The following is a 22,973-nucleotide window of genomic DNA, read 5'->3' on the forward strand; positions in this document are numbered from 1 at the left end:
GGGGTTTTATTCCTTAAAAAGGAATTGGTTCGAACCAGGCAATCGGATTCCGTCACCACGAAGGTTCGGGAAGGGATAGCGCCTACTTTATTGACAGGTTATCATATATATAGTCAATGCATTACAGTAAAGGCAGATGCAGAAGGCGTAACAGCTGAGAGGAGAGATAAGAATACACATACGTAATGAAAAAGGCGTTACAATAGGCGTGCATAAGGGCGTGTACTAGAAACGTCATTATGAGGATGTCACAGGTGGGTGGATCCATAAGAGAATCCTGCAATGTCAGCAGAAATACATGGCAGAGATGCGCGTGCAGCAGCATGACGTGTGATTGACGTGTAACTGGAGGGTGAAGGGGACTTGACATTTAGCCCTACATGGGGAGACAGAAGTCTGGGATGTCAGAACAACCTAATCCCAAATCGTATCTAATATCTTGTGTTTAAGGAACTGTATTATCTGGAAGGAAAGGTCTCTCGGGCAGAGGCTATTCTATACTGACTGCTAGTGCGTGTATAAGCGTCTACGTGTCTACATGAGATGCGAGGGGGCATGGGCCTACCATGGTAACAGGAGCTATGAATTACTTGCACGGAGACAGTGAGGCCGGGCCCTTTGCTCTGCAGCTGGAAGGATGTTTACCTAAACTACTAGACAGGAATGTATTTTTCGAGGAGCGGAGCAGATAACTTGAAGGCAAAATACAGTCTTGGCAGGCAACAGGCCGAGCCAGGCACCGTTAACCGCGCAGGGAGTAAGACAAAGGTCATGGATACAGATGCAGATCCAGGCTGGAGCATTCAGAGGCAGAAGGCAGGAAAAGGCTCGATGGCAGAATTCAGGGCCTAACTCGCCAGAGCTGAAAAACGTGAAAGGTGCACCATATAAAGACGGTGGCAAGGCATACTTAGGAACGGAATATTCGACCCATTCATGGTGGATCTGAAAGAGGACATGTTAACGTTGGACGCAAATGTATTTGCGTCTTCATAGCTGGAAGTGGAGGGAACATACATGTACTTGTAGCACGTACATGGAGCCGTTGGGGTCTAAGATAGGGGACACAATTGATCATAAAAATTCATATTTCCTCATTCCCTCCTTGTCCCCTACGGACCCTTCATGATATATCGATCCTCATGAATCTATCAATCTGTTCACGTAACATCATTTGCTCTTCTTTCTTCTTACGGGATTTTGAATGAGAACTTGAATGTGGAATACATGATGTGGCACACAGGCCGCAAATCGCTGGCCGACATTGTAGACACAGGCAGCAACTGAATACTATGAGAAGGGCAATACCTAGGAAGGATAGGACCTTCCATCCCCAGGCTGACAACACACTCCAGAACCAACCGGACCAAGTCCAGGTGCCTGGATTCTGGTGTATCTGACTTGCAATCTTATGAAGACGAGTTATGGCTTTATATACTGATGGCGCGTTTTCTGGAATGAAAACACAGCAGCTCGATCCGATGACTCTACAGGCTCCGCCCCTATCGGCCAGGATGACGTCAAGGACAAGACGATTTTGGAGAACAACAATCCGCATCGCAGACTGCTCCTCCGTTAAGTTGCCTAGGGCAGAAGTAGTTTCATTCACTACTGCTTCAAGGGTTCTGGTTAATTTGCGTATCAGTTTACTATTAAAAACAACACCTATGTAGGGAAAGAAACCTTTATTGAAGTCTGTGTATTGCTCCCATGCCGTTTCAGTGTAGTCGACAATCGGGAGATCTCTCTGGGGTCTATTGTGTACTAGATGGGTATTTCTATGATAATCAGGAGGGGCTAGGAAAACAGGTGGCAGAAGGAATGCAATGTAACAGGTACCATCCCAATCTAGAGGTAAATGTATATATGCGGTATGACCACAAATGAAGTAGGAATGACGGGAAGCTCTAAATGTAGACTTGCCTTGATCACTGAATTCGATCACAGTAGTACATTTACTATGACCCAGGTGTACTGAACCATTCTTTCTTGCACATAATTCACCTTTGACTGGTAATACTGACATAGCAGGCAAGACTGGTGCCGCTTCGGATTCAACATTCAGAATCATGAGGTTAAGTGTAAAGTTACCTAATCCATATACTTCGTTTTCTAGATCAGTTCCTGTCCTTTTGGGAAGTCCCTCTTTGTTAGGGTAGCAGGCTTTAAGCAAAACTAAGTTCAGGTTTCCCCATACCCAGTTGCCCTGGTAAACTACGGTATTTGAATCCAAAGAATTAATCAAACTAAACCATGCACCACAGGAACCATTGTGTGTGAACGGGTACGGAAAGAGGGGCAGAACTCCCTTGTATTTCTGGTAGGGAGGGAGTCGGCCACATATCCAACAATTTGTAGCGTTGTTGGTCTGATGGGAGTGATGTAACATACTAATGAATGTGTTGTTGCGCAGCGCAAGTCTGTAGGGCAACTCATGCGGAGGTAATTCGCTAAAAGAGTGTTCGGCAGTAACATTGAAAGCAGAATGTGCACGCTTGAAAATAGGGTAGTATATGTGCTACAGTATACTTGCAGCAATAATCAGAAGATTTAGAAAAAACGTAATCAATAATGTCACTATACAGTGACTACGAAGTGATTTACAATATGCACGTTTCTTGAGCTGTTTCTGTCTATCTCTCTCTCTATTTCGGTCTAGGGGATACATGTCAGAAACTAATTTAACCGATTCACCTAGGGGAGGACTTAAACAATTAAACTGTCTGACTTGCTAGACCTTAGTTTCAGTTTATATTCCTGGGAAGCAGTTTTCTCGACCAGGGGGAGTTTTGAGTCAGTCTGTGGAGGAGGGCAGGGCTGAGAGTTCAAATCAGAAGGCAGTCCGTGAAATTTCTTGATATGGCTCGAGTGCAGCCAACCCTTGCGACCCTCAATCTTCACTGCTGTCCTCGTGGTCAGAAGTACTAATTTCGGCATTTGCCAGCGAGGCTCCAGCGGGCTCCTCCTGTCGAAATTTCTTATAAACACATAATCGCCGGGAACCACTTCATGAGGCTTCACCTCGGTGTTGTCGGGAAAGGCTGCAGCTACCTGTGAACGGCAAGATTGTAGTGCAGACATCAAGGAGGCAAGGTAATCTGTCAGCATATTACAATCAACATCAGTGATTTTACGAGGTATAGGCGTCCCCCACATATTTGGTGGCCTACCGAAGACCACCTCGTACGGGGATAGCCCTGTTCGAGAATGTGCTATCATTCTCATGTAAAAGAGCGCAACTGGTAAAGCTACTATCCAGTCGACGCCTTTCTCTCTGCAGATTTTAGAAAGTCAAATTTTCAGAGTCTGATTATGACGCTCCACGAGACCTGCTGCCTCGGGATGCCGGACACAGTGGAATTTCCACTGATAGCCTAACAGGAGTGTAATGTGTTTCACTAGCTCGGATGAGAACGGCTGACCGTTATCTGAGTACACGATACGGGGCAAACCATACCGTGGGAAGAATTCACGAACCAGCTGCTTGGCAGTGGTCGGAGCAGTGTAATCTGGGACTGGATATGCTTCTGTCCAGCGGGAAAGTGCGCATACAACTACGAGGACATATTTGAATCCTCGACAACGTTCCATCTGGATATAATCCATCTGGAGGACTTCAAAAGGGTGATCAGGAGGTTGAAATCCACCTTGCTCTACAGGAATGCTTTTACCTGGGTTGAACTGACAACAAATCATGCAAGTACGCACTTTCTGTTTGGCTGCTGCTCGTAAGTGTTTATTGAACCAAATGTTTTGAATACTGTCTAGCATAGCTTTCTCTCCTAGATGCGCTGGACTATGTATTGTGTTAATGATAACTTGAACCATGGAGTCGGGGAGAAACCATGTAGATTTTCCCTTCGTCATCCATCCCTGATCTGTTTGGATCCCTCCTAGTTCAGTCCATTTCTTGATTTCCTCTGGTGTAGCATGTGTCTGTATGTCAATTACATCAAGGGCGGGATCCCTAACTGTCATGCAGTGTGTCGATGTCGGAACTATTGTCTTTGTCAAGTCAGTTGCATGAGTCCGATTCTGCGCTGTTTGCTTAGCTGTTCGGTCTGCCAGGTCGTTACCTTGGGAAATGATATCGGTGACTTTTGTATGGGCCTTGCACTTCATGATAGATATCGCAGTAGGTAGATGTATTGCATCTAACAGAGCTTGAATGAGGGGACCGTGTTGAATGTTGGCACCGTGAGAAGTTAAATAACCTCTCTCTCGCCAGAGGACTCCGAAGTCGTGTACAACTCCGAATGCATAACGTGAATCTGTGTATATGTTAACTCTCTTATTTTTGGCTTGAATACAGGCTTGTGTCAGAGCGATGAGCTCTGCTGCTTGAGCTGACAAGGTGTCAATACAATACGTTTCAATAACTTCAGTGTCTGTCGTGACTGCGTAAGCGGCCACTAACTCTCCTGTACTTGTTCTCATGCATGAACCATCCACATAAAGTGTCAGGTCTGGATCTGGTAATGGAATGTCTGTCAAGTCTTGTCTGGGTTTCGTCGTAATAGTAATGACTTCAATACAATCATGTGCCAATGGGTCTGTTCCACTTAATGGCAAAAGTGTGGCAGGATTTAATGTACTACAGCGTCTGATTTCTATGTGTGGCTGAAACAATGTCAATTCATAACCTGTCAGTCGTGCTATAGTCAAGTGCTGGGTCTGTGTTCGGTTTAAAAGAACTTCCACGGAATGTGGAACTTGCACTGTCAATTGATGTCCTAATACTATGGAATCGCTTTGTCTGATCGCTAAAGCTGTCGCTGCGACTGATTTCAAGCACGTAGGCAGAGCCTGGGCTACTGGATCTAATGTGCTAGAAAAGTAAGCACACGGTTTGTGTGAACCTGCTTGTTCCTGAGTGAGTACTGACAAGGCAGTACCTTCGCGTTCTGTGACAAAAAGTGTAAAAGGCTTACTGTAACATGGTGTCGCTAAAACAGGTGCTTGACATAAGGCTTTCTTTAAGTCTTCAAAAGCTTGTGTATGTTCCTGAGTCCAAGGGAGGACAGTCGATGACGCTGCCTCCTGGGTTGTCAACTGAATGAGTGGCTTTGCTAGAAATGCATATTGGGGAATCCATTGTCTACAGTACGAAGTGAGACCTATGAAGGCCCGCACCTCCTTTTGTGTCTTGGGTGGTGACATGTTTACAATTAACTGGATGCGGTCAGGTGTGAGCTGTCTCCCCCCTTTGGACAGCAAGTGCCCAAGGTACACAACTTGCTGAACACAGAATTGCAGCTTCGAAGGGGACACCTTGTGCCCCTTGTCGGCCAGAAAATGTAAAACCGTCAGCGATGCTTTTTCACATTCGGGCTCGCTTCGGGCGGTGATCAGCAGATCATCGACATACTGAAGCAGGGCAGTGTTAACAGGCATGTGGATACTGTCAAGTTGTCTTTTCAGTGCTTGGCTATAGATGCTGGGGCTTTCTGTGAATCCATGAGGTGCGCGTGCAAATTTGAAGCTTCGTCCATTTAAACAGAATCCGAACAAATATTGGCTTTCCGGATCGATTGGGACGCTAAAGAAGGCGTTCTTGAGGTCAATTACAGTAAAGAACGTTGCTTCTGAATCAATAGCTGTCAATAATGAAGAGATATCTGGAACCACGGGATACTGTGGTACAATGCATTTATTCAATTCGCGCAGATCAATAATTAATCGATAAACTGGGGGCGCATTTGGATCAGTACGTTTAAGAATTGGAATGATAGGAGAATTACATACATTGGAGTCGGTTTCCACAACCACTCCTTGTGCAATGAGCTCGTCAATGATTTGCAGCAAAGCCACTACAGCATCTGGAGGTAACTTGTATTGTCGAATTCGTGGTAATACCACTCCTGCTTTGAGTGTGACTCGATATGGTGTAATGTGCATACAACCTACATCAGTGGGGCCTTGTGCCCATAAATGTGCAGGGACATTCTGTAACCGGTGATCCATGTCTCTCAATACGTAGTGACCTTTAAAGTCACGCAAAAATAGTCGTACCCCTTCCGGAGAACAACATATTACAGCTCCTAGAGCTTTCAGTGTCTTTATACCTAACAAGTTTTCTGGGCATGATTTTGTAAGCAATAAATCTGTAGTCCGTGTCAATGGACCAACTGCAAGAGGAAGAGGTTGCGATACTTCGTTAACAATAGGCTTTCCTGAAAATCCAAGGGAAACATTCTGTGTGCCTGAGAGGGGTGCCCCTGGAACCTCGTCGTGACTTATAGTTGTTCTGCTTGCCCCTGTATCAATTAAAAACTTTCTGTCTTTCCCTAATACTTGACTATGTACATAAGGACCCTCTTGATCTACAGGAACCTCAATAAGAGGCAAGCCAACCTCCCTCTCTAGGCTGTTTCATGTGTATCGCTGATAATCGGGATAGTCATTTTGTGCATACTGGTACATCTGTTGTGTCGTGTTTTGTGTTGCGGCAATAGGCTGTGGCTGTGGTACTGCTACGGTCTGTTGTGAAGCTTGCATAGGCTGTACATTCTGAGGTACTTGTGGTTGGATCTGATCCTGTCTAGGTGGACGCGGTCTCTCCTTGGTTTTACCCGTAGAGATATTGTGTTTCAGAACTGCACAATCGTTTATATAATGACCTGGCTGTTTACAATAGTTGCATGTCCCTTTAACAGGAGCCGCTGAATTACTGGACTGTGTCGCACCCTTTTTATGACCGTCAACTGGAACTGACTGAGCAACGAGCATTTTCATTTTCGTGTCTTTCATACGTCTTTGTTCGTGTTCTTCTCTAATTCTATTCTGGTGGTACTGTAACATTTGTAACATTTGTGAAGGGGTATTAGCTTGCCAAGTGCTCTCGACTTTCAATACTCTGTTCTTAACCTGGGGCAGGGAATTCTCGACTAACTTTGTTACAAAAAGATGTGGATATGAATCGCTACTTGCTTTCAGGCCGCTATTAATACCAAAACATTTTTCAAATCGGGAATAAAAATCACTAGTGTCTTCATCGGGTTTCTGTTTGCAGGCTGAGATTGCACCCCAGTCTTCCTTTTTCGTAGTTAATAAGCGTGACAATACTTGTACTAACAATCCTGGTAACGCTTTAGTTTTGTCCCCAAGCCCTAGGCCTGGAGTTCGGGTATTTTCTTCGTTTTCTAATGCAGCCCAATCAATCTTTTGCTCTCCCACCTCCCATTCTTTTTCTTTGAGTTTCTCGTAAATACCGGCAGGCAATAATACTTTTAATATTTTTATAATGTCAGGATAGGTATAATCACCCATGAGTAACATGTCTTTTATTTCACGGTGAAAACCTGCTGGATCTCTGTCATGGCTGGGCACTAATTTTTTCATTTCCAATAGTTCTATTTTAGTTATGGGCGTGTACACAAACACGCGTCTAAAAGTATTATCATCATTTTTAACTGGGTGCACTTCGCGTAAGGGATTCTGTCTGTCTATGTAATACATTTTTCTTTCCATGGAGGGAGCTGGATCAAGCTGTGGACACAGGAAGGCACTGTATCTGTGCCGATGTTCTAGAATTACTTTAATTAGATCGGTACCTAGACCTCTCCATTTCTTCATGAGTAGTTCTATCAGTATATCAGGTAGGGGACCAGGATCGGAGTGTTGGCTTTTATACACTATAAGGAGGTGTTGTATCATGTACATACCAGCTAAACGCTGTTCGTCTGGTGAAAGATTCAAAAAACGTGTGTGCTAGCGCGTCATCACTATATTTATCAGAACTGTCAGCCCATTGTACTGCTGACCTGGCTCATTCTTGTTCATCCATAGAATCGAGTACATGGTACCCCATTCGTTCTTGAAGTATTTTATCAGTAGCCTGAAATAAGTGTTCAGGGGTCTTTGGATTTGACATGGCTGCTTGAAAAATTCTCTTACTTTCTGGACGTATCGGACGCATTGAATTATTAAAAGATCTTCCCTTACCTACATAAGCTATCATTTCTCTAGCTGGTAGTTGTAATTGTCCTGTTGTCGTTTCTGGTTGTTCCTCCTCCTCCGAGGATTCAGTCTTATCTGCATCTATTTCTCTTTCAGACTGTTCTCTTTCATGTATTTGTTCTACTGTTTTTCGGATCCTTCGGTACATATTTTCTATACTATTCTGTTTATCATGTTTTCCGTCTGCTATATTCTGGCCCCATTTGTTAAGTGCTTTCATTTCTTCCGGGTCTACACCAGGCCTATCTCTGTTTCTTATCAAGCAGTTTATGAAGAAGCGTAACAACAGTTTTTGCGTGTCCACTTTCTGGTATGCCATGGCCTCGCCAATACTTTCAGGACCTTGCCCTGTTTGGACAAAGTGATATATTTTGTCTAGATGATCAATCATTCCTGGTAGTATCATTAAATAGTTCGCAACTCGTCGTAGACGTACTGATGATAGCATCATTCTGTCGTCTTTACCGGGTACTGGATCATATCTACAGTCTGTAAGAGGCTCATTAAGTATGTCGTAATTCGCTGTTTGAGGTGTACGTTGGTGTGCTAAATCCCTATAAGTCAATCGATGTGCTGGTGGTGGCGTATGAAAACCTCCTGTCGCACCTCCTGAGGTGCCAGGTCCAAAAGGATTTGTTGGGTGTAAGGTAGGGAGAATAGGTGCAGGAAGGAGTGGAGGAACAGGCGGAAGGTTTGGAACGGGAGGAGGAGTATGTTGCTGCAGAGGTGGGGGCAGATTATCTCGGGGTCGAGCGCCGTTAGCAGGTGGTGTGCGTGGCGGCGGAACATTAACATATTCGGGGGCTTCATCGTCTAAATAGGAAGAAAGGAAAATGTCCTTTGCGGTCTTGTGGTGCAATTTAGTCGGAAGCAATGGAGGTGGCAGATCTTTTGGTACTTCCAGGGTGGCCTTAGGTAAACCCTCGGCCAGAAGAGGATACATACCATTCATAAGAGTGTTTCGTTGTCTGTCTATTTGTTCTGCTTTTACTCGGATACCTTCCTCTACTAATACGTTTTCTCGGGCTTTGTCTGAATCCTCCCTACTTTTCTCTTCTTTTCTGAGCGCTTTCTCTGTGCGTCTATGCGATTCTTTATGCCATAATTCAATGGCATCTTTCTGTGACTGTCTGGCTTTCTTTTTCCATAATGCTTCTTCTACTCTCATGATGCAATCTGCATCCCATGTCCCAGCAGCGGGCCATCTCTGATTCTCTGCTAAATCCTTGGTGTAGTCCACCCACAAATCGAGATATAATACGGCATCTAGGCCATGTTTATGGTACATAAAGTACCCTGGAGTGTCCCTAGGTGGAATGGGAACGGCTTCCTCGAGTATCCCTTTTCTAGTTTTTATCTGTCTTAATTTTGAGAATAACGGCATCTTAAACCTTGCTACTTGATTCTTACTCGGACTTGAACACAATTAATACAATAAACACAGTAATGAAGATCGAACAATCACTCATACCACGACATTTAAAACACATTAAAACATTTTAAAACGAACAACGATAATTAGAATAAAACTAGCTAACTGCATAATACTGGATGTACTGCTAAACAGTACAGATACACCGCTAAAACAGCGCAGACCGGGTCTGTGTACCCAAACCCGTCTTGACCGGCACAAATTAATGCGCACGTCTAGATGCGTCCCCAGCAATGGTACTCACCGGGAAGCACGGAACGGAAGGCCTCGGAAACTCTGAACTGGACTGGACCGGACTGGACTCGACTCGACTCGTGACGTAGGTACTTCGGAACTTCGGAACCTGGTGGGCCTATGTATACCTCGGATCTTGCTCTCTCAGCTAGGCTCTGGTCGGGATCCTCCGCACTCCTCACCGCCTCGTCTGGGTGTTGATCGCAGCCTCAGTCACCTCCGTTGGCCTGAGGGAGGTACAGGAAATCCTGCGGGTACGCGTAGTTGTCCGTCCGGCTGTGGCAGGGGACCGGGTCTGCAACACACCTCCGGCGCATGGGGTGGGGGAGGAGTCCCTGTTCGGGCGCCAATTATGTGGTAAATTTAAATTACCTATACTTAATTTATGCGGTAAAGTTCAATAAGAATAACTCAGAATAAATAAGAGGCAGAATCCGTGATATTTGAGGTTTTAAAAGGGGTTTTATTCCTTAAAAAGGAATTGGTTCGAACCAGGCAATCGGATTCCGTCACCACGAAGGTTCGGGAAGGGATAGCGCCTACTTTATTGACAGGTTGTCAAGAATTCCTGTCATACGAGGGGAGGAAAACGGTAACCAGCGAAAACGGACTACATCTCCCAGGATGCTTAGCGGTTGAGAGGTTATGTAAACAGGAGAGCTGTTACATAACTCAAGGGAAACACGCCCTTATGTAAACAGGAGAGCTGTTACATAACTCAAGGGAAACACGCCCTTATGTAAACAGGAGAGCTGTTACATAACTCAAGGGAAACACGCCCTTATGTAAACAGGAGAGCTGTTACATAACTCAAGGAAAACACGCCCTATAAAGGGAGGAACCGGGAGGTACAAGGCTGTCGGATATTGTGTTTACACCGACGTACCTGCTTCGTGAAGAGCAGTGTTCCGGAGTGGTGCTCCAGTAAGGCAAGAACGGAGGTAGGTCGAGTCGTTACTCCCTGGGCCGTGTCTTGCCCCATCGTCACCTGTGAAGGACCCGGAAGCTCTACCGGTCAACCATTGAGCTTCGCTTTTTGACTCGGCTGAGTCCAAGCGCAGTGGCGCTTTTGCTGGTTGGAGTCGTAACTCCCAGCCCGACCAGAGACACAGGGACTGCCAGCTGTAACGCACACCAGGAGGTGTTTGCCGCGTTACAGACTCGGAAGTCCACAGGATCGATCGAGCGGCTGCTCTCGGTTCAGTCTTCTTGCTTGTGATTGGGGTATCGGTGACGCATCACCAGAAGGTGACTCCGCGTCCCGGTGCAGTCTGAGGAAGAGGTTGAGCGGCTGCTCCCTTCAGGTAGAGACCCCGGCTGGGTGTTTCCCTGACTCCTCGATTCTCCCCAACACTCTTCGTGCCCCTCACAGCCTACCGATTGGCATTGTCGGCCATTTCATTTCTGCCCTCTGTTGGCATACGCCGGGATCGGCGTATATGCAGAGGACGGTTAGGACCATCCGTGCTGTGGGCTGGTAACGTACTTAGCCTGGAGGATTCCAGTGACTATAACTTTTGTTTGTTCTTTGTATTTTATTTGCCTTCATTAAAAGAACTAACCCTTCACAAGTGGTTGCGTCCTCATTGTCGTGTCTGTTAAACGATCCTGAGACGTTCAGGGCGTTACACAGGTTATCATATATATAGTCAATGCATTACAGTAAAGGCAGATGCAGAAGGCGTAACAGCTGAGAGGAGAGATAAGAATACACATACGTAATGAAAAAGGCGTTACAATAGGCGTGCATAAGGGCGTGTACTAGAAACGTCATTATGAGGATGTCACAGGTGGGTGGATCCATAAGAGAATCCTGCAATGTCAGCAGAAATACATGGCAGAGATGCGCGTGCAGCAGCATGACGTGTGATTGACGTGTAACTGGAGGGTGAAGGGGACTTGACATTTAGCCCTACATGGGGAGACAGAAGTCTGGGATGTCAGAACAACCTAATCCCAAATCGTATCTAATATCTTGTGTTTAAGGAACTGTATTATCTGGAAGGAAAGGTCTCTCGGGCAGAGGCTATTCTATACTGACTGCTAGTGCGTGTATAAGCGTCTACGTGTCTACATGAGATGCGAGGGGGCATGGGCCTACCATGGTAACAGGAGCTATGAATTACTTGCACGGAGACAGTGAGGCCGGGCCCTTTGCGCTGCAGCTGGAAGGATGTTTACCTAAACTACTAGACAGGAATGTATTTTTCGAGGAGCGGAGCAGATAACTTGAAGGCAAAATACAGTCTTGGCAGGCAACAGGCCGAGCCAGGCACCGTTAGCCGCGCAGGGAGTAAGACAAAGGTCATGGATACAGATGCAGATCCAGGCTGGAGCATTCAGAGGCAGAAGGCAGGAAAAGGCTCGATGGCAGAATTCAGGGCCTAACTCGCCAGAGCTGAAAAACGTGAAAGGTGCACCATATAAAGACGGTGGCAAGGCATACTTAGGAACGGAATATTCGACCCATTCATGGTGGATCTGAAAGAGGACATGTTAACGTTGGACGCAAATGTATTTGCGTCTTCATAGCTGGAAGTGGAGGGAACATACATGTACTTGTAGCACGTACATGGAGCCGTTGGGGTCTAAGATAGGGGACACAATTGATCATAAAAATTCATATTTCCTCACAAGGGTTAATGCAAAACAATGCAGTCCTTAGAGCATGATACATGTGAATTAGAAGAGGGAACTAATGAGACCGTTAGGAAAGTATATTACAAGACCAAAATGGGGAAATCCAAAGAAATCCCCAATTGCATGTGGGTGATGGTCCAAAAGTCTGGGAGGAGGATGCTGGGAGCCAAATGGAGGTGTCTCCAAGCCTAGGGAGACAATGCTCCATTGCCTGGTGTGTGATGTGAACCTCTCCATGAAAAAGGGGTCCCAAGTGGGGAGCGAATACAAGAAAACTGGGCATGGCACGATGGACGCAGCATCCCCACAGCAAAGTGAGCAGTGTCCCTGAGTGGAAAAGAAAGCGGCTGCTCGTTGGTTTCACATTAGGACAGGTGTGTGAAAATGGAGAGTGGGTGGCTTCCTGGATGCGTGAATACCAGGGTAGTAGAGACAAAGAAAGGACACAGAGGTCCTGAAAGGAGTGGCCATATTGGAGTGATCGAGAGTTAAAGACCAAACACAAGGAGACAACTGTTGCTACCCCCAATATCACAAAACTGCAAACAGAAAGTGATCATTGTGGAATTCCAAGGGCACACAAAGGTGTAAAAATGAATACATAGAAGGAAAGCGACTGCTCATTTTTTTCAAGTTGGAGCAGCAGTGTGGAAATGAAACCAAAACTGAGTGGCATGCTGGATGTGTGGATAACCGAGCAGTGGAGAGAAAGATATGACACAGAGGTCCTAAATAGAACAGCCATATTGGAGCGGGGGCGTGTTAAAGACCAAAGGTAGCTACCCCCAATGTCACAGAGCTTAAATCAGAAAAATAACTATGGTGGGATTCCTAGGGGAAACAAAGGTGTAAAAAGTCGAAAAATGGGAGGTTCACGTGGGAATTACAGAAAAGGAAGGTGCCAGGCAAGCAGAGGTATTACAATAAAAAAAGGACAGGTACAGACCACGTTAGTAGGACATTGCTGGCGACAACACATATTTACATTAATTTGCAGTTTAAAGTCGGCAAAGTTGGTAGACACTGAGACAGCCAGTGTCCTTGTTTCATTCTAGAGTCACAGTGCATGCCGAAGTCTATATCAAAAGGGTCCAGTCCTCTTGCTAGTTCAAGGAGGTTCTTATTGTGTCCAATTTCAATATTAATCTCAGTTCCTCTTTTTTGGGAAGTTGCTCCATGTTGCCCTCTGTCAGCGGGGTCTTGAGGACGCTGATGACTTGCTGCCACAGATCATTCTCATATGTCCTTATTCGAGGTAGTGTTCCACCAGGGGGCAGTAGCGGCCCTGCAGCGGATCCTACTGTGATGTTGACATATACAAATCCATATCTCTGGTGTTGTGTGTCCTATGTAGAGTTTATTGCATGGGTGGGTTATACCATACCTAGCATTACACGTATTGCAGTTAGAGAGGTCTTTCAATGGAACCATGGTGACTCAGTGAGTACAGTTTTTGTATTCGAGGCAGAAGGGGCATACACTGCTCTGACCACATTTGAAGTGACCCAATAGGGGAGGGATGCCCCAATGTTGAGTCAGTGTATCTGGTGCTTTGTATGATGCAATGGCCACCCTGAGCAAAGGCTCTTTAAGATTCTTGCCTCTTTTAGGGAAACAATGGTGGTCCTAAGGTAAGATCACCTTCTGCCAACTTCTTCCAATATTTCCTGATGCCGCTTGCAGAAATACTAGATACAGGTGAAAAAGTGGTAAATGCACACTAATCTTTTCAGTGTCTGGTCTCTGCTCTGTGGTGTCAGCAAAATATTACAAGGGCAATACCAGGCACGTTTCATGGAGCGTTTCACCAGGCGCCTTGGATATTCTTGGGATATCAATTTATCTGACAAGATTGCAGCCTCTCTAAAGAAGCCCGTTCTCTGGTAGCAATTTCATCACATTCTTTAAAATGTACTGTATGGGAATGAATTCCATAATAAAACTACAGTTTTCTAACAGCGTGCTTTGTTCAGTGGTATATAGTCTGTTGTTGTCCACTTTAACCAAGACATCTATGAATGGGATTTCCATCCTGTCACTGTCATGGTGAAGGTCAAGCTGTTACAGTTCTGGTTGAGGCGTGGTTAGAACGAGGCGAGTGTATCTTGAGACCGTTTCCTAATCCAAAAGGTATCATCTATGAATCTCTTACATCTTAAAATGTGTTGTCTGGAAAGGATAGATGGTGCTAAAATAATAAAGGACTCAAGGTTGTCCATATACAAGATGCCAAAATCTGGGGGGAAAATACCCCCGAGGAAGTGCCCTTGATTTTCAAAAACAAATCCTGGTCAAATATGAAGAACTGTTTAGTCAGTGCCCGATTTTCTTGTATTCGCTCCCCATTTGGGACTGCATTTGCGCGGAGAGGCGAACGCCACACACCAGGCAGTGGAGCATCATCACCCTTGGCTTGGGAGCGCCTATGTTAGGCTCCTAGCATCCTCCTCCCAGATCTTTGGACCATCATGCTTGAGTAATTAGGGATTTCTTGGATTTCCCTATTTGGGTCTTGTCATATACTTCCCTAGCATCTTCATCCGCTCCACCTCTTAATCACAGGTATCGTGCCCTAGCGACGGCTAATTCTTGCAACACCCTTGAGGCAAGCAGTATGTATTCTTGAGTCTGGTCAAACACTAGGACTTGTTTTACATGAGGATCACAACTCTCCTTTCCTATTTTCTTTTAGTCTTTTGCAAGATCCATTTTGTACTGTGAGTACCTTTCTATATGCTTTTGGTACCTTACACAGCATTTCTTGTTTCTTTACTATCTGTATCTTATCTACATTCCAGCATGATTCTCGGGCTCAGCCATATCTAGATCTTGTTATCTCCTTAGGGATGGAAATGTCGACTGAAAGCTCAGACCCTTATCTATACGGTTTATTAGCCAAGAACCGTCTGCGCTATTCTTATATTTAATATATGCACTTTGATCACTATTGTCGTGTGTGTATCACTGATGAGCAAGCACAAAGCACACTTTCACTCACACCCACTGTGTTGTTACACATTGCTTTTATAAGGAAACATTTTCCTGAATATTGTTTGGAAGGAATAACCATTTGGTTAGTAACATTTTTGCATTTATATGTCTTTGGGCCATTGTTTCGTATTAAAATACACTGCGGGCGGCAATGAGTGGGTGGCATCAATTCAAGCAATGGCTCAGGTGGGGTGGAAATATCAGGGGCCATATGTATGAACACACTTTCTCATAGACACAGAATGGGTAAAACCCTTTGATACATCTGTCCCCAGGTGATCAAATTTACCCGTGTTGTGCAATGATAAGCTGAAGGAATTACATTTTTTTTAAGTATGCAAAAATAGCATTTGATGAGCATATCCACCTTAAATGGCCACAAAGGCTCAAAGGTTTTGAGCAGCTATGCGAGAATATGAGCTGGTTTAATCCTAAAACACCCACTCACAATACAAATACCAAGGAGTGAACAGGTAGAGGAGCACACTGATAGAGAAGGGAATGTGCCCACGGGAGCTACGAAAGAAGCAATATCATCAATGTCCTCAGTACTGACAAAAAGTATCTCTGACAATTTGGGTATCACAAGTCGAGGAAGATCTACTCACACTAAGTGGCTCAGACTGAGTACATTTTGCAATTTCCCAGGGAGGTGCAGAGATTATTAGATGACATATGTTCCATGGACCCAACATCTGGTTTCTTTAGAACCCCAGCTCAGATTGGGAGGAAACTTTGTAATTTCAGAGGGAGGTCGGTATAAGAGCAGAGTCCACCTAACACAGCTAGAACTATTGCCAAGATTGCATTGTCAAAGGGCCTGACTGTTAAGGATGAGTAGAACAAACACTGATGCACCCACCACTGTCAGATGATGATGTTCTCTGTCCCCTCTGGTCATGTCTGAAACTTTACTTTCTGTGAAAGAATTAGACCGAGTGGGGGAAACCAGGAAAATATCTTATGAAGCATTCTCAGTGTGAGAAAACAGGAGAACACTGTTTCAGTGACTTAGACATCCACTGTAAAGTAGCAGACAAACATGCTACCCAAATTCCTTACTGAATTAGATGAGCATGAAGTGGAGAAAACTCGAAGGCTGAAGACCCGACCACTGATAGCTTGGCAAACACGAGCACGTCAGTCTGGCTGCTACTGAGCTTCTGAGAGTTCAAGCACAAACAGGAGGCAAGAGTGCCCTAGCAAGACCAAAAACTAGGTTGGGTGTCAGAGAAGAAATATAGACAATTATTTATGTATCATCGAGATAAGATACTTGGGGGCATATTATCAAGGACGGCGTTAAAAATTATCACCGGTTTAGCGGCAGAAAACTGCCACTAAAGTGGCGATAATGGGCTTGATAATATGCTCTATGGAATTCCCATAGAAGCCCATGTTCTGGTGTGAACCTGGGCTTCTATGGGAATTCTCCAGGGCATATTAGCAAGCCCATTATCGCCGGTTTAGCGGCAGTTTTCTGCCGCTAAACCGGTGATAATGTTAACGCCGTCCTTGATAACATGCCCCCAAGTAAAAAGCAAAATGGCAGCGTATGTAAACATTGCAGAGTGTGGGGCTTACTGCAGAGCCCTCTGGGGCACCACAAGAGATGTTGCCTTCATCTGCTTGAACCAGTAGTAGGGACAAGGCTTTAGTGTGCGAAGATAAAACCAACTAACACCAATTATTTGTCTTCAACCGATCCCAGCTAGGAAGAGATGATGTAGCAAGATAGGATGGGATACAGTGCCGAAGGCTGCTGAGAGGTCGTACTGTATTGAGGCAGCATGGCCTCCCTGGTCCAGATTGGCACGCGGGTCGCTTGTGGCGGCAAGGAGGGCTGTTTCAGCGACGTGGAAATCCTGATTTGGAGACATCATGAAGATCATCAATTTCTATAAAAGTCATCAATTGTTTGTAAAAAAGGTTCCCCCAGAACTTTAGTGGGGGAAAGAAGCAAACAGATGGGCCAATAATTTTCTATATTAGACGAAGAAAAGACCTGAAGGATATGAAGCTATTTTGTGATGTTGGAATGAAGCATTCCTCACCAGGATGTAGCTCAAGTGTGTTGAGGCCCAGAAGCTCCCACTGATTAGAAAGCATGGGCACAGAAAGGAGTGTATGCAAGAGGGTGGCACAAAACGTATTTCAAATTGGGTGGATAGGGAAGAAGTTGAGGGGGCTGAAAGGATGTTGGCGGCAGGGAATATTGTGCTATTAAACTAATTGTGCACACATATGAGGCGTATATGTAATGTGAGCTGAATAAAGTGTAAACAGTAAGGGGCATATTAACAACAGACATATCGGTGCTTTTCCAGCGCATAGCGCCGGGAATGCGGCGATCATAATTTCGGGATATTTACAAACGCCGCTAACGTGCATTAGCGCATGTTAGCAGCAGTTTTCCTAACGCCTCGTCTTGCATCACTAATTAGATGCAAAGTAGGTGTTCCTGAGGAAAACAGCATTGCAATTTGCGCTGACACAGCTTCACCAAATTAACAAGCCGGCAGTGGACCTGCGAAGTGTTGCCTGAACTCATGCTAAGCCCCCATTATTGCCTGATTTTAACATCTGCAAAAAAGCAGACTTAGCATTATGTCCTATGGGAGGTGGATTGTGAAGTTAAATCCACACTTCAGTATCAGCGAGCTCTGCCATTATCGCTGATCATTTAACTCCGGATTTCTCGCGTTGAAGGGTTTTTTGGCTGCTATCGCTGGATTCTATATCGCCAATGCGCAAAGCGTTATTAATACAGCGCTATCATGGCGATAAAATCCAGCGATAGAAAAAAACGCGCTAAGCGCGTTTAGCAATAATTATCGCTACGTTTTGTTAATATGCCCCTAATTCTGGTAGTGTGCCATATGGATGGGCAATCCTGTGTTTCTTGATAATGATGGGACGGGCAGGACTGGTGGTGATTGGTACACTGGCAGGTACACCTGGTTTATAGAAAACTCAATAAAAAAAATAAATGGAAAACTCAATAAAACCCCTCTAAAATCTCGTTCTAGCTCAGAGCGTCCTTTGTTGAGGGAATGCCCTGATTTACAACAGGCGATAAAAATTGTGGACATTTAGAGATCAGTGCATCCCGGGCGGTGGGTTGATAAATACATGTTGACTTTTCTGCTGATTGGCCCTTTCGGCTGATGAAATCTACATCGCTTTGGGCCTGATGGGCCCATGGCTTCTGGAAATCATGGAGGAAGGATGAGCGAGAGGCGAGAGTGAGTACGGGCTGGAAAAGAACCGGCACACTCCAGTTCTCGAGATGATGCCCTTCTTTCAAGACCCTCCGGCACTCAGGGGCATGTTAACAAGGACAGCGTTAAAAATTATCGCCGGTTTAGTGGCAGAAAACAGCCGCTAAAGCGTCGATAATGGGCTTGATAATATGCCCTTGTGAATTCCAATAGAAGTGCATGTTCTGGTGTCAACATGGGCTTCTGTTGGAATTCTCTGCGGCATATTATCAAGCCCATTATTGCAGCTTTAGCAACAGTTTACTGCTGCTAAAGCGGCGATCATTTTAACGCCGTGTATGATAATATGCCCCCACGTGCTTGAACAATGACGTACGCTTAGACTAGAGCCCGCCCTATAGACTCAACATGAGAGCACCTTCAAGTCATCCAGCAGATCATGGTTCATATTGCTGAGTTAGGACCCTCCCAGGATGATGCAGGGGGCTCTCCAATGAGGAGGTCAAGACACATCAAGAGTGTTGGTTACTATGCCTGGGTGGAATTTCAATCACGCCGGAATAATTGGAGTTATTTGTGTAATTCTGTATTACTCACTGATGCAGAAACACCGATAATGACACAATTATTCCCGCTTTCATAGCTAAGAATAATTTGGAGTTAAAAAATCCTGCCGCGAGAGAGCATGTAGCAGGAATGAGTGGCTGCTGACATACGCTAAATATTGTGTTGCATTTAGCGCTATTCATTTAGCTGCCAATGCATTCTGGTGTCTATTTTAGACGCAAGGGTGCATTTTGCGCTATGAAACTAGCCCTGAATGCTGGGAATAAGTTGGGGGAAAATCTTAGCCCAAGTGAACATTTAGTGAGCGCAAGCAGCTGCTCGCACTAGCTATTTATCTTCTGTTGCGTTTAGAACTATTTCTTAGAACAGAATGCATCCTCACATCCATTTTGGATGCGACTCGGCATTTTTGCTCTAAGAAAATCGAGCTAAATGCAGAATTTCTCTTTTTGTGTAATTCCATGTAATTTTGCAGAATTTTTGGGTAGTTCTGTGTGATTACTCTACACGGAATTACACAAGTTACACCGATTCCTACTGTTAGCATGTGTTTTTTATTTGGACTCTTGTTTTCTCTCTGTTTACTCTCATGTGTTTGTGTTTACAGGTGCAGGACCCAACATGAAGACCACTGTGTTGACGTTGCTCGCTGTCTACATTCTCCTGCTGGCACACGTCGTCCCCAGCACCAGCCGCCCAATGGAAAGGAACAGTTACGATGGCTCCACGGTCAGCCTCAACAGGGTCCTTAACGAGGAGACCGCCCAGGCTCTCCTCTATTTCTTGAGGGAGAAGATGAACCCCCCTATGGAGGGTGATCCCAGGTTCCTTGTGAGCCTGACCCGGGCCACGCCGGAACGGCTACCGCCCAACCACCAGATGTCCATCAAGGAGCTTGCCCGCCTCCTGGGTAGCTTACAGCCGCTCCTTCAAGGGTCCAGCAGCTCAGCAGAGGAGGCAGCCAGGAGCAGCTGGGAAGAATTCTCTGAGCGTCTGAAGCGAGAGGACCCTCCAATCTCCATAGACCTCACCTTTCACATCTTGAGACAAATGATCGAGATCGCTAAGACCCAGAGCCAGAAGCAGCAGGCCGAGCAGAACCGCATCATCCTGGACTCAGTGGGGAAATGATGGCATTGACTCCTCGTCCTGCACCAAGACATTCTCACCATGAAGGGCAGGTGATGCCTCCTCGGCGGGAGTCTCACTCCTGCGGCACGGCTCTGCTGGGCCATTCTCTGCCTCCTTGACTCAATGCCACATCCAGCATCTGAGGAGACCTGGCAAGTAGGTCTGATGTGAGGTTCATCAGCCTTCTCTTGATACATCCCTGGACGGAGGCCCCCACACACACCCATGTGTCTACAACTACAAACCTTCCAGGGAGTCTCTGTCTTCAGAATCAACATCTGTACGATGGCGGCATTGGTCAACTGCCCCCAGCTCCACCTCCCGCCATCTCCTGCCATGCTTTTCTTGACTAGTTCTTACTACTGTGCACAAGTTCCAACTTTCCACCAATGTGAGATTTCAGTGTATCAGTTACAAGATAGTGGTCTACCTTCAAAGGCATAACTTCTATTTCCCACAGTGCACTGCAAACTGCACTCAAATGTCAATATCATCTTCTGAGGCAGCCAACGGAGAGTGAAAATAGCTGAAGTAAAGATGAGCTTGTTTCTGAATTTATGACACTCAGGATTAGACAAGCCTGTGCAGTGTGGGTGATGACTGCGCGGGGAAACAGATGGATGAGCGTATGGATGAAGAGTTTGGACAATAACTGGGTGCATAAGGAGTAACTAAATGCATGGGTTGACCCAAGGTCGGAAATTTGCTTTGATGGGTGAATCGGTGGATGGGTCAAAGGGTGAATGATTAGAAAGATAGGTGAGTGCCTGGACAGGTGCTTGGCAGAGGTACGCATGGGCATATGAATACTTGCATGTATTTGAGCATGGGTGAGCGTCGTAGGAATGGGCATGAACATATGAATGTATTGGTTACTGTTTCGAGAGCATATGGAATGAATGAATTGTGGGCAAACATTTATTATGCCTAGAACAGACAGGACCAGGAAGTAATAGATGGAAGACTAAAGAGCTGGAATCCTGGATGGATGCATGCATGGGTGGATGGATGGATGCCTGGATGAAGGTATGGATAAGCTGAACAATGAATGCATTAAAAGTAGACCCCAACATAAGGATCCGTGGTGCATCTCGCCCCTCAGAGGTTGCAGGCGCCTATGACCTTCCACATGACACACAGATACATGCCAGGCTTTCATGAGATGCAGCAGGGGCTGACCCTGGCTGGGATACCATGGAGACCAGGAAAGGATGGCTGTATGACACAACCACGCTTTTCTTTCTCACGTATTCCTTAACAACGTGGGCGGAACAACGACTGCATCTGAACCATGCATTCCATACACAGTGTAAAGTGTTACAATGACTCGCCTTGGGGGGGGCTGGACTTTGGAATAGTATAATTTACTATTCCAACGCCACTCCTCGCAACAGTGGAGAAAGCGTTGGACCTTAAATTCCAACGCTGCTTTACCTAACGCATGTTGTTGTAACGACTTGCATTGTAAATGGAATACGTGGTTCAGCCACATTTGTTGCAAAGGCAACACGTTGTTCGGTGGTCATGCTATCTGCTGTTTCCCAGAAATGATGGATCGGAGACAGGAAGGCACTGTGCCTGGGAGTGATGAGTGGAGGGAGTGGGGCATCTGAGGGCCCCAGCACTCATTTGTGGAACACTTGTGGTGAGTCCCTCTGCAAGGAGGGAGGGCCCATCCTCCCCCGTAATGCGTCTCCGTCCTCTCCTTACTGCCAGAGGCAGCCTCCCTGGCGCCCCTCCAGCGGTTAAGCACTCTTGTAAATCAACTTCTCGAGCACTTAATCTATTGGAAATCTATCAGGCCCAATCTGCAGATATTGGTTTTGAGGCTGTGATCAGGATTCCACACACATGCAAGGCCCTGGAACAGCGGGCGCCAGCGTCATGACATCACAGACGAGGCTATGGGCTGGAAGGTTCCATTCTGCGGGGGTAGAAGGGGAGGCCTTTGTCTCCTACCCAGGCTTCACACCTCCTGCTACCCTCTACCACGCGAGATCAGAGCTCCATAGGAATGTATGAGCTACTTCAAGGGGAGCACAGAGACATGCCTCTCCTGGGTTGAGTTGCAAGGCATGTGACGTCACAGACAACCCCCGGCTGGGCGCTCTCAATGTAGGCAGGGGAGGCGGGACTGCAGCACGTGTTTCTTTACACAGACTTCACACCTCCCCCCCCCCCCCCCCCCCCCCCCCCCCCAGAGCAGAGCTCTCTGTCAGATTATGAAGCACTCCTGGGGGTGCACACACAGTAATTAACAGGAGCAGCTCCCACGGCACCACCCCTTCTGTCACAATCCATTTCTGCTCCTGTGGGGTGGATATAAAGCATATGTAATTAAACATCCAGGGAGCGCGTCCCTCGCCGTGCGCACATCTGTATTCCCACAGTCGGTGAACTGCTGGGGAAGGCCCGGCTCTGCTCAGCTGTTCTGAAAACTGAGGGTGGGACCTGTATTACCGGCTTTTCAAGACAGCCTTAAACTCACAGGCTCTGGTGAACTACCCAGGTCTTAATGGTGCTGTTTCACTGCCCTGAACCCACAGGCTCTGTTGAACTGCCCAGGTCTTCCTGTTACTGTTTCACTGCCCTGAACTCACAGGCTCTGTTGAACTGCCAAGGTCTTACAGGCGCAGTTTTACTGCCATGGCCTCACAGGCTCTGTTGAACTGCCCAGGTCTTACAGGCGCAGTTTTACTGCCATGGCCTCACAGGCTCTGTTGAACTGCCCAGGTCTTACAGGTGCTGTTTTACTGCCCTAGACTCAGAGGCTCTGTTTTACTGCCTTGGCCTCACAG

The 22,973-nt window shown here is 46.1% G+C and overlaps 1 protein-coding gene across 1 annotated transcript in view; it reads left to right on the forward strand.

Annotated features, from left to right (window-relative positions):
- Positions 1–22,322, forward strand: part of UCN (urocortin) — a 76,645-nt gene extending 54,323 nt beyond the window's left edge. The window contains exon 2 of the mRNA XM_085609432.1: positions 19,652–22,322. Coding sequence (XP_085465558.1) covers positions 19,666–20,175 — 510 coding nt within the window. The 5' untranslated portion in view covers positions 19,652–19,665 and the 3' untranslated portion in view covers positions 20,176–22,322. The remainder of the gene's footprint in view (positions 1–19,651) is intronic.
- Positions 22,323–22,973: the final 651 nt, after the last annotated feature.

Source organism: Triturus cristatus, chromosome 6 (genome assembly GCF_964204655.1).
Source record: "Triturus cristatus chromosome 6, aTriCri1.1, whole genome shotgun sequence".
In the NCBI taxonomy this organism is placed as follows: domain Eukaryota; kingdom Metazoa; phylum Chordata; class Amphibia; order Caudata; family Salamandridae; genus Triturus; species Triturus cristatus.